The sequence below is a fragment of the Myxine glutinosa genome, chromosome 7, assembly GCF_964187855.1.
Source record: "Myxine glutinosa chromosome 7, kmMyxGlut1.1, whole genome shotgun sequence".
NCBI classification, from domain to species: Eukaryota; Metazoa; Chordata; class Myxini; order Myxiniformes; family Myxinidae; genus Myxine; species Myxine glutinosa.
The window spans coordinates 44,469,776-44,482,561 of NC_136267.1; the positions used below are offsets into that span (position 1 = coordinate 44,469,776).

Consider the following 12,786-nt stretch of genomic DNA (forward strand, 5'->3'; position numbering starts at 1 on the left):
TCTTGGAAAAACCAAAAAACGTTGCACCTCTATATCTCCAAAACCGCTTTATGGAAAAAATTGAAACGTGACTCATTGTAAATAACTCCATATGGGGAATAGGTGTTGTTAATGATGACGTCATGGGTGCCATAATTATGACGTCATAATTCGACAGGGACAACGCTTAGTCTGATCAGTTTTAAATTTATTGAGCATGATCTATGCAACAATTATTTAGAGAATATAAATTTATGATGTCATCGCTCACGTGGTCTGGCAGCCATATTGGATCAAAAAAAAAGAAACGTTTAAAAACAGAAGCGTTGGCTCACACCAAGTTGACTGCACAGGGTAAGTTTTCTATGAATACCATTTAGTTGAACAATGAGCAGAGCAAGTCAAAAACACAGGTCAAAGCAACAGGACGAGAACAATGATCGAGATCGAGGACAGTCTGTATATGTAGGATTGCGAGCATTGTGGGTATTGAGCCACCTGCTAATTCCAATACTGTACTATACAGTAATAAATTCAATGAAGCATTTGCATTCTAGAATTATAATTCGCGGAGGATGACTTGTTTTCGTCGCTGATGGAATATCCCCCAAAGCGTTTTCATCGTGTAACATCTCTGATGATGCTTGACCGTAAATTGCAAACTGTAATCGATTTAATGAAGCGTTTGCATTCCATAATTCGCGGAGGATGACTTGTTTACACATCAGTTGGGATATCCCACGAAGCTCTCGATTAGAGTCCAGCTAAAATTCGTGGCCGCAAAAGCCATGAAAATGCAAATCACAGAGCAGGTCATGCTCGCAGCTCGTAAAAGAGATTTTTTGCGTACGTGTGTCCAGCTGCTTTATGCATGGCTGGTGAAAGATGGGTTTTTATAAATGTGTCAAGTTAGCGGCTCGTGATTTTTTTTTTTGCGCCCCTGAAAAACCGCGATTTCGCTGAACACGACCGCGAATAGAAAAAAAACCACGAATTCGCGGGACACTTTTCCATGAATTGAGAAACATGTCGCATTTTATCAACTGCGAATAAGCGGATTCCGCAAGTAGCGGAACCGCGAATAGCGGGATCAGACTGTATATGTATATGTGTATGTGTGTATATATATATATATATATATATATATATATATGTATATATATATATATATATATATATATATATATATATATATATATATATATATATATATATATATATATATATATATATACTGTATATATATATATATATGTATATGTATTAGGTTGGGCTTCAAAAAAGCAAAATGCAGATTTTCTCCGGGACATGGTCTATTTTTGTTCCTTTTGGTGTCAAAGGAAACCACACCAAATTTGAATGGAATCCAATAATATTTAGGGGTGCCACATCAGTGATGAATTTTCCCCCATGCAAAAATAGGAATTCCCATTTTTTGGGCTGTATATACACAAAATAAATACATAATTATATATATACATTAAATATAATATTAAAAATAAGTATATAGTAAATATACATTAAATAATAAATATACATGAATACACATTATACATTATATATATACAATATATTATACATACAGTTTTGAGACTTACTATGATCACTATCTGGGCAATTTTCATGCATGTTTTGTACAGGTTCCCGGGGTCAGGGGTACGCTTTTTTAGTGTGTAATATGTAGGCCTAACTTATTGACTGTGGCTCTTTTGTAGAGAGTGACCCTGTGGAGTAAGAATTAACAGGATTTTACCCACATTCTTGCTTATTTTGCAGATATGGCATGTGCTAGTACCAGTGTTTCATTGACAACTCGGGCTCAGGATAATGTGTATCTCATTGGGTCCACTTCTGGAGATGCCATCAAAGGTGCCAAGCTCCCGACTGTGCATCAATCTCTTGTCCTGTTTTTCCATCACCTGAAGAAGGAGAATCGCACTGCCCGGGAGAGTGCAACCCTCACCATTGAAGAGGTTGTGAAGTTCTGGGAAAAAGCTCACCTACCTACAACGACGAAGCAGCACTGCATCCATCGTTTGGAGAGGCTATATGAAGAATGGAGGAGCCTCCAAAAAGGTGCAAAGCGGGGTGGTGCGACCCAAGAGAAAAAGGAAGCATCCTTCAAGGCCTCCTTGGAGAAGACGTTTGATCTTAGGCATGCAGATTCGGAGGCCATAATCACCAACCCCGAGGACAGGAAGTTTCTTCACGATCAATTCTCAGAGAGGAAGGCTTCAATGGGATCTGTAGACACTGTGTTGGAAGCAAAAACGTTCTTGTGTGTTTGAAAGATCAGCAGCCACGAGATGATTATCGTGAAGTCCTAGAACTGACTGTCATCTCCATGGGAGGAATCCCACCTCGTGGAATCTGGATCATGGCTCCAGGAGCAATGCACAGAGCCAGATGGATGGCAAAAGCACTATATTCATTACAGGTGTTCATGTTTCGGTCAGAGTACCACTTGACACTTCGAGAGGCGAGAGAACTCCGAGCCTTCAACATTTTTGTCTGCCTTGTGTATGTACAGGCTTGGTTTCGGGCTCCACAAGCTATTGAGGCTCCCCTGAATGACATTAACCTCTTCAAGAAGTTGGAAAAGTTTGAACAAATCAATCAGAAGATGGCTCAGGCAGCCTTGAAGGCACTTGGCCGCCACACGTGGTACATGAGCCCAGTACTAGTGGCATTTGCATTCTTTGACACCAGAATTGACAAAGAAAGCAAGATCAATATGATTGAAGCATTGAAAAATGACGGTGAAAACCCCTCTCCAAAGAGACCAGCTATCAAACGAGGAACCGCCCTGTCAATCGCTGGCCTCATAACAAAACACACCAAGCATTTCTTCAGCATCCTAGGGACCCCAACTGATTGGATGGATAAGGATCCTGGTTCATGGGAGCAAGAAACCAGCTTTCAGGAAGCAAAGAAAGCCGCCAGTGGCTTAGTCGTGGTGAACGACAGGGCAGAAAGGGGTGTCGCATTGATACAAGACTACAATAAGCTCCTTACAAAGGATGAAGAGCAAAAGCAAGCTCTGCTCCAAGTTGTTGCTGCTCACAGGAAGATGTACCCCGATGCCAAGAAGGCAACAGTGGTGAAACAGGCCCAGAAATAGGAGTTACATTTCTCATTATATTTGGGTTTTTTAAATATTATGTGATATGGTGTCTCTTCATTTTATGAACTGAACATTTGGATTGTTATCATTGAATTTGAGTTTTCATAGCAATATAGTGCTATTTGTGCAGCTATTGTAACTTGTGTTTGCTGGAATACAAAGAAAGTGAGTGTAGGGTGGATTTTCATAAAACAAACTTCTGGTTTTGCTTTCGATCCATATATAGAAAAGTTTTGTAGACACCTTTAGTTTGAAGGCTGATGTGGCACCCCTAAATAAAATCAGATTGCTTTCATATTTGGTGTCTTTTCATTTTGGAACAAAAGGAACAACATAAAGCCATGTCCCAGTAAATATTTAAAAAAGATTATTTTGAGCACCACCCTAATATGTATCTGTATATACTGAAGCTGAAGGGAAAGGTGTATGCTGCATGTGTGAGAAGTGTTATGATTTATGGGAGCGAGACATGGGTCATGAATGTAGAGCAGCAACGAAGGCTGGAAAGGGTGGAAATGCGAATGGTTCGGTGGATGTGCGGAGTATCGTTGAGAGAGAGGAAGACAAATGATGAATTGCCAAAGATGATGGGAATAGAGCCTGTGATTGATGCTGTGAAGAGGAACAGGTTGAGAAGGTTTGGTCATGTGTTGAGGAAGGATGAAAGTGACTGGTTGAGAAGAGTGATGGAAATGAATGTAGACGGAAGTAGAGGACGGGGAAGACCGAGAAAGACTTGGCTAAAGATGGTGGAAGAAGAAATGCGGGCAAGGGGGTTAACAAGGAGAGATGCAGAAAATAGGGCAAAATGGAGAAGATTGTCATGGGGACCGCAAGGCTAACCCCGCTTTAGCAGGGGAAATGGCCTTAAAATGCATGTTGTTGTTGTTGTTGTTGTTGTATGTATATATAGCTGTGAGAAATAGTAGAAACTCCACAGTACGAGTAGGGCGTCTCATTTGCATTAAATAAATAATCGGGAGGTTAAATCAGACGCGGACGTAGCTTCCGGACGTCGATCTTTAATTTTTGACAAGCTTTCGACCAACAAAGGTCTTCTTCCTAGTCGTCCCCAAGTCCGTTGAACGGAGAGTAACCTATTATTACTGCTAGAGTTTTTCTTGTTAGGTTTACTCTCCATGAAATGGAGAGAAACCTATTATTACTGCTAGAGTTTTTCTTATTATTATTCTTCCGCCCTATTTTGCACCTCCGAAAACTTCATAATTAAGTTTCTCAGCAACCGCTGGTCGGATTGACAGGAAATTTTCATCAAATGATCGGCTAGACTCGTAGAATTTTTTTATGCTAATTATGACGTCATAGGTCACGTGGTATGGGCGCCATCTTGTAAAACACCTTCAACTTTGCCCCTCTGTATCTCCGAAACGGCTCAATGGAAAAATTTGAGGAATGGCTCATTCTAAAGAACTCTGCAATGGGAACAAAAAACATGTTTATTGAGAATATCAAAAATGCTAACGTTAAGAGGTTAGAATTCGTCAAACACAATTTTTCTCCCCCGAAAATGGGATTTTTTTCCCAGATGCTTAGTTAAAAAAAACTCAGAATGCAAAAATTTTCGAAGTCATACGTCACATGGTTCGGCCGCCATCTTGTTTTCCGTGAAAAAACACAAAAACCTCTTTTTCTCCGCAACGGCTGAACGGATCGAGCCCAAACTTGGCATGCATATTCGCATACCCATGACGAACAAAAACGTCGGTGAGCACGACGTCATCCGACACGTGGTTTCAGAGTTATGACGTTTTAAAATTTCAAACTAGAAATGGAATCACCTCCATAATTTGTGGAGATATCGAGTGGAAACTTTACAAAAATGTTCCTCATGGGGGGCTGTTTCATCGTTACTTGAGACGTTTTGATAAGTCACATGGTTTGGCCGCAATAAATAATGGAATTTTAAATTTTAAAAAGCTTGTAACTCTTGAACCACTGCATGGATCGACTTGAATTTTTAATGCAATGTGGCTCTCATCAAGCGAAACAAGTTTGCAAACTTTCAAGATGATTGGATGTAAGGTCACGAAGCTATGTCTTTATTGTTGAAAGAAGAAGAAACACACCATTTTGTCTTTCCAGAACGTGCTCACGATAACGCGATCTCCCGCGGTCATTTGAACTTCAAAAAAATATATAATCGCAGATTTGTCAATAGATGAGGCATATTAACAAACGAATGAAACAGATTTGCTCAAATTCTGACTATTTTTAACTCGATCGTATTTCACTGAAAGTAAGCCCATCAAGGCGCGTATGTAATACACGAAAATACAGTGGGCCATTTGCGCATGTGCAAACATCCATCCACATATTATGTAAGGTGCGGTGCGAGAAGGAAATGGCTGTCATGGTCGCAATTGGTCTTCAAATTTGCGCAAATAAATGCCCTACACGATGCCATTTATTTCGTCAAAATCCATCCAGCCGATCTGAAGTTATATGAAGAAATGCATTTACGTCGTGACGTCATCACGCGATTTTCGAATGCAGACGTCTTTTCGGAAATTAAATAAAGATAGAAATCGAAATGAATCATGTCCGCGATCTGCGCATGCGCGGTTTTCTCAGTCGCTTTTCAGTGGCATCGCAGTGCAACCCATCTGCGCATGCGCCAGCTATTGAAAATTGGGTCGCCACGGCAAAATCCAAGATGGCCGCCACCATGTATGTCTGAACCTTGCAACCTGCATATCTTGAAAAATAAGCAAAGTAGCAACTTCTAATTTGGTGTGTGGGTGTATCTAGACACAAGGAAGAACGCTATCGAAAATTGGGTCGCCACGTCAAAATTCAAGATGGCCGCCACCATATATATGTCTGACCTTGCAACCTGCATATCTTGAAAAATAAGCGAAGTAGCAACTTCTAATTTGGTGTGTGGGTGTATCTAGGCACAAGGAAGAACGCTATCGAAAATTGGGTCGCCACGTCAAAATCCAAGATGGCCGCCACCATATATATGTCTGACCTTGCAACCTGCATATCTTGAAAAATAAGCGTGTGTGTGTGTAGGGGGGATGTGTGTGTGTGTGTGGGGGTGGAGGGATGTGTGTGTGTGTGTGTGTGTGTAGGTGTGGGGGGGGGGGGGTTGGTTGTGTGTGTGTGTGTGTGTGTGTTTGGGGGGAGGGGTGTGGGTGGGGGTAGGGGGGATGTGTGTATGTGTGTGTGTGTGTGTGTGTGTGTGTGTGTGTGTGTGTGTGTGTGTGTAGGGGGGATGTGTGTGTGTGTGTGGGGGGAGGGATGTGTGTGTGTGTGTGGGGGGGGGGGGGGGGGATGTGTGTGTGTGGGTGTGTGTGTGTGTTTGGAGGGGTGTGCGTGTGGGGGGAGGGGTGTGGGTGTGTGTGTGGGAGGGGGTAGGGGGGATGTGTGTGTGTGTGTGTGTGTGTGTGTGTGTGTGTGTGTGTGTGTGTGTGTGTGTGTGTGTGTCGGGGTTGTATCCAAGGGGGTTGTGTCAAAGCATGTCCAATGAAAGTGGGGTTGTATCACAAGTGGGGTTGTATCAAAAGTGGGGTTGTATCAACAGTGGGGTTGCATCAAAAGTGGGTGCGAGTAAACCGGTCATCACTGCCAGCAGTTTTAAAGTGGCAGTTCTAGTTGGTTTACTCTCCATGAAATGGAGAGAAACCTATTATTACTGCTAGAGTTTTTCTTATTATTATTCTTCCGCCCTATTTTGCACCTCCGAAAACTTCATAATTAAGTTTCTCAGCAACCGCTGGTCGGATTGACAGGAAATTTTCATCAAATGATCGGCTAGGCTCGTATAATTTTTAAATGCTAATGATGACGTCATAGGTCACGTGGTATGGGCGCCATCTTGTAAAACACCTTCAACTTTGCCCCTCTGTATCTCCGAAACGGCTCAATGGAAAAATTTGAGGAATGGCTCATTCTAAAGAACTCTGCAATGGGAACAAAAAACATGTGTATTGAGTATATCAAAAATGCTAACGTTAAGAGGTTAGAATTCGTCAAACACAATTTTTCTCCCCCGAAAATGAGATTTTTTCCCCAGATGCTTAGTTAAAAAAAACTCAGATTGCAAAAAATTTCGAAGTCATACGTCACATGGTTCGGCCGCCATCTTGTTTTCCGTGAAAAAACACAAAAAACCCTTTTTCTCCGCAACGGCTGAACGGATCGAGCCCAAACTTGGCATGCATATTCGGATACCCATGACGAACAAAAAACGTAGCGAGCATGACGTCATCCGACACGTGGTTTCAGAGTTATGACGTTTTAAAATTCCAAACTAGAAATGGAATCACCTCCATAATTTGTGGAGATATCGAGTGGAAACTTTACACAAATGTTCCTCATGGGGGGGATGTTTCATCGTTACTTGAGACGTTTTGATAAGTCACATGGTTTGGCCGCAATAAATAATGGAAGTTTAAATTTTAAAAAGCTTGTAACTCTTGAACCACTGCATGGATCGACTTGAATTTTTAAAGCAATGTGGCTCTCATCAAGCGAAACAAGTGTGCAAACTTTCAAGATGATTGGATGTACGGTCGCGAAGCTATAAGTCTTTATTGTTGAAAGAAGAAGAAACACACCATTTTGTCTTTCCAGAACGTGCTCACGATAACGCGATCTCCTGCGGTCATTTGAACTTCAAAAAAAATTATAATTGCAGATTTGTCAATAGATGAGGCATATTAACAAACGAATGAAACAGATTTGCTCAAATTCTGACTATTTTTAACTCGATCGTATTTCACTGAAAGTAAGCCCATCAAAGCGCGTACGTAATACACAAAAATACAGTGCCCCATTTGCGCATGTGCAAACATCCATCCACATATTACGTACGCGTCCACACGTGACCTTGCGCTCCAGCGCTACCATTTGCGCATGCGCGATTTTTTCAGCGTTTAAGTGCTTCGTTGCACCACCTGCGCATGCGCAGGGTTGGCGGGATTGACGCATTAGAATGTTTGGTGCTGTGCGAGAAGGAAATGGCTGTCATGGTCGTAATTGGTCTTGAAATTTGCGCAAATAAATGCCCTACACGATGCCGTTTATTTCGTCAAAATCCATCCAGCCGATCTGAAGTTATATGAGGAAATGCATTTACGTCGTGACGTCATCACGTGATTTTCGAATGCAGGCGTCTTTTCGGAAATTAAATAAAGATAGAAATCGAAATGAATCATGTCCGCGATCTGCGCATGCGCGGTTTTCTCAGTCGCTTTTCAGTGGCATCGCAGTGCAACCCATCTGCGCATGCGCCAGCTATTGAAAATTGTGTCGCCACTGCAAAATCCAAGATGGCCGCCACCATGTATGTCTGAACCTTGCAACCTGCATATCTTGAAAAATAAGCAAAGTAGCAACTTCTAATTTGGTGTGTGGGTGTATCTAGGCACAAGGAAGAACGCTATCGAAAATTGGGTCGCCACGTCAAAATCCAAGATGGCCGCCACCATATATATGTCTGACCTTGCAACCTGCATATCCTGAAAAATAAGCGAAGTAGCAACGTCTAATTTGGTGTGTGGGTGTACCTAGGCACAAGGAAGTACGCTATCGAAAATTGGGTCGCCACGTCAAAATCCAAGATGGCCGCCACCATATATATGTCTGAACGTTGTGAGCGGAATATCTTGAAAAATAAGCAAAGCACCAACTTCTAATCTGGTGTGTGGGTGTATCTAGGCATAAGGAAGAACGCTATCGTAAATTGTGTCGCCACGTCAAAATCCAAGATGGCCGCCACCATATCTATGTCTGAACTTTGTGAGCGGAATATCTTGAAAAATAAGCAAAGAACCAACTTCTAATTTGGTGCGTGGGTGTATCTAGGCATAAGGAAGAACGCTATTGAAAATTGGGTCACCATGTCAAATCCAAGATGGCCGCCACCATATATATGTCTGACCTTGCAACCTGCATATCTTGAAAAATAAGCGTGTGTGTGTGTAGGGGGGGTGTGTGTGTGCGTGTGGGGGGAGGGGTGTGCGGGTGTTTGTGTATGTGTGTTAGGGTTGGGGGGGAGTGGGGGGATGTGTGCATGTGTTTGTGTGTGTGTTAGGGGTGGGGGGGGGGGGTATGTGTGTGTGTTTGTGTGTGTGTGTGTTGGGGGTGGGGGGGATGTGTGCATGTGTGTGTGTTAGGGGTGGGGGGATATGTGTGTGTGTGTGTGTGTGTGTGTGTGTGTGTGTGTGTGTGTGTGTGTGTGTGTGTGTGTGTGTGTGTGTGTGTGTGTGTGTTGGGGGTGGGGGTGGGAGGACGTGTGCATGTGTTTGTTTGTGTGTGTGTATGTGTGTGTATGTGGGTGGGGGGTAGGGGGAATGTGTGTGTGTGTGGGGATGTGTGTGTGTGTGTGTGGGTGTGTGTCAGGGGATGTGTGTGTGGGATGTGTCTTGGGGGGTGGGGGGAGGGGGTTGTGCATTTGTCTGGATATGTGTGTGCGTGTGGGGGGAGGTGTGTGCGCGTGTTTGTGTGTGTGTGTGTGTGTGGATATGTGTGTGTGTGTGTTGGGGTGGGGTGTATGTGTGTGTGTGTGTGTGTGTGTGTAGGGGGGATGTGTGTGTGTGTGTGGGGGTGGAGGGATGTGTGTGTGTAGGTGGGGGGGGGGGGTTGGTGTGTGTGTGTGTGTGTGTGTGTGTTTGGGGGGAGGGGTGTGGGTGGGGGTAGGGGGATGTGTGTGTGGTGTGTGTGTGTCGGTGTTGTATCCAAGGGGGTTGTGTCAAAGCATGTCCAATGAAAGTGGGGTTGTATGAAAAGTGGGGTTGTATCAAAAGTGGGGTTGTATCAAAAGTGGGGTTGTATCAAAAGTGGGGTTGTATCAAAAGTGGGTGCGAGTAAACCGGTCATCACTGCCAGCAGTTTTAAAGTGGCAGTTCTAGTTTTAATCTAATTTTAATATATATAGACAATCAAATCAACATGTCTATCAACAGTATGTGCTATCAGTTGAAGGCGATTTCACACACAGTATCCAACAGGCTAAAGGGTATATACTGGGTTATTTAGCTGAATGATGATTGGTGTAAAGATGGGCAAAGCATAACACTGAAGAGTTGCACCTTCTTCTCTGGAGATATCTGGTTTGTACCAGAAATTGCTTGTAGCCTGCACAAACTTAGCATGTGATTCCAAGCTTGTGTCCACACCTGCACACAACACATTCATGTTGTTTTTGTTAAAATTCACTGTATAATACAAATGCCTGCAACTCTATCATTTGGTTACTGATTTTCATCATTATTTCTATCACTGATATACTGTATATATGGTAATGTTTCATCAGGGATATAGCTAGGCCATCTGTATATTCACTACGGCACGCTGGACTACACTTTAGCACCTTGGTCAGTCATATTGTAAAGAATTAAACAATTTCATGTAAACTGACAATATTAGGAATAAACCAGGGAAACCATACATTATAATTATCTATCGGAGTTAATGGCACCTGATTCGTTAGTGCACCTGTGTGTACATGAAATTGTATGAATGAATGCTTAACTTTATCACCCAGCTGGATACTCTTGATCTGATTAACTGAATTTATAAAGTTCATGTTGTTCACATTATTACTTTCTTGGAGACCAAGATTATCTTTTAATTTAACAATGACAGTCTTATTTTTCTTGCCAGATTTGTAGTACTATATATTGTATGGAACATCATATGCAAAAATGACATCCAGAAAGTTTGAGGCTTTCTCAGAACAAAGTGATCACTCAAATTCAGACAGAAATCAATTATATGTCAACTGGCATGCCACCCATTGCAGTCAAATTACAAAAACTCTATCAACATGTTCCAAATGTTCTGTCTCACTCATTAACACGATTTTAGTATGGCCTTTTAATGAAATTGCTCAGTGGGTCCAGGGCCAGGCAAAACATGAACGGGGAAAGGCTTTCTCCTTGGAAGATCCAACGTTTTGCTCTACCTATAGTATTTCGATTTTTCCTTCGAAGTGCTGAAATATCAGTGGTATTCTAGTGTTCCAAGTGCTTTCTCAATCAGTTTGTTTATTTGGTTATCGATCTTGTATACCTGCATGCATGTTGTCATCCATGAATATGAGACTCGGTCTCAAGTAATGTAGCTAGAGATTTTTATGTATGACAATAATTGGCCCTAAAGCTTTTTGAGTGTTATCAAATTGATATGACAAACTGATGAGCAAGATCTGCTTCTGCATAACTTATATTTTACTAAAATAATTGGTAGAACAGTGAATGAACCAAACATTTGCACATGATTCGTAGAATAAATATGAGAGTTCAAGATGAGATTGTAATTGGTGATAAGTCTGGAGTGATGGATTGTACCATCTTAATGAGCAAGGACACGAATACACCCTAACATCCAGTAAAAGAACATCTACAGAAACAGGAAAGGTGACACATTTACAGTACATGGATTTAAAACTCGTCGCACTGAATGACAAGCAATTGGCAGAACACCTGAAATTTGTGAAATGGTTCTCCAACTACATTCAAATGGAATTTGGCCTAGATAAGTGTACCAAGTGCACTTTCGTACAAGGAAAACCAACAAAAACAGATAACATACAAAATTAACCTATATACTGAACAACGATACAGGAACTATAAAACAAAGCACCATACAAATGCCTTGGAGTAGAAGAGAGCCACCAAATATGTCACAAACAAATGCACAAAACAATTTCCAAAGAATTCCTATGTAGAACGAAGATGATCGTGAAAACATACCTCTCCCTAAGAAACAAAACCAAAGCCATAAACCAACTCAGTACCAGTGTTCCAATACAACTGCTGAATAATAAACTTGCCACAAGCAGAAATCAAAATTTAATACATATCAAAACAAGGAAACTCCTCACCATGCACACAATGTTCTACAAAAACCAATGCATCCCGAGAATGAATGTACCTGCCGAGACGAGAATGAGGGAATGGCCTGCTGGCATGCAACTATGTATGCAGAATGACAACTGTAGAATTGGCTGAGTACATGAAGAGTTCAACTGACTAAGGAATCCAATAGTTTGTATGAAAACACGAAGACAACAAGCCACAAAAAATATCCCTAACCCACCTTGCAAAAAATTTGCAAACACAGGTGTGAACAAAAGATGGCACAAAATAAACCCAAACAGCAACGAATACAGCCCCTACGATCACAAAAATATATATCAAGATGTAATATCAACAGATATACACTGACAACTAGGAAAACGATAATGAGCAGGAGGGTATAAAAAAAAGAGTTGGACAGACTGGGAGTAGACAAAGAAGGTTCATTGAAATGGCTAAGAAGAGGTCAGCTCAACTGGGACGGAAAACAAATCATAACTATAAAACATCTGAAAATGCAAAGCCCGTCCACGTCCGTTTGTATTGAGAGATCATCTTCTTTTTTTGTTTGCCCAAAAATAACGAAAACAAGTACACATACATTCAAAGTACACCGCCCCATGCCAAATAATTAAATATGCTGCAGCGCGGCATTGCCGGGGCGCCTCCGGCGCCCGGCAATACCGCAGTGCAGCTCATTGAGGCTGCATTGGGAGGGAGAGGTGTACACTAATTGATTGATTAATTGTATAATTAAAATCAATAAAAGATTATCACAAAATATTTTCATAATCAATTGGCTAATCGCATAACTAAACCAGTAGTGCTTCATCCGAAGATGTATCTTTTAGAAAT

General features: G+C 41.7%; 1 protein-coding gene across 7 annotated transcripts in view; it reads right to left on the bottom strand.

Moving 5' to 3' along the window:
• Nucleotides 1-12,786, bottom strand: part of LOC137431178 (tensin-3) — a 391,044-nt gene that overhangs the window by 72,618 nt on the left and 305,640 nt on the right. For all 7 annotated transcript variants that reach the window (XM_078781594.1, XM_068122190.2, XM_068122191.2 and 4 more), the window contains one exon: nt 10,162-10,248. In XM_078781594.1, coding sequence (XP_078637720.1) covers nt 10,162-10,248 — 87 coding nt within the window. The remainder of the gene's footprint in view (nt 1-10,161; nt 10,249-12,786) is intronic.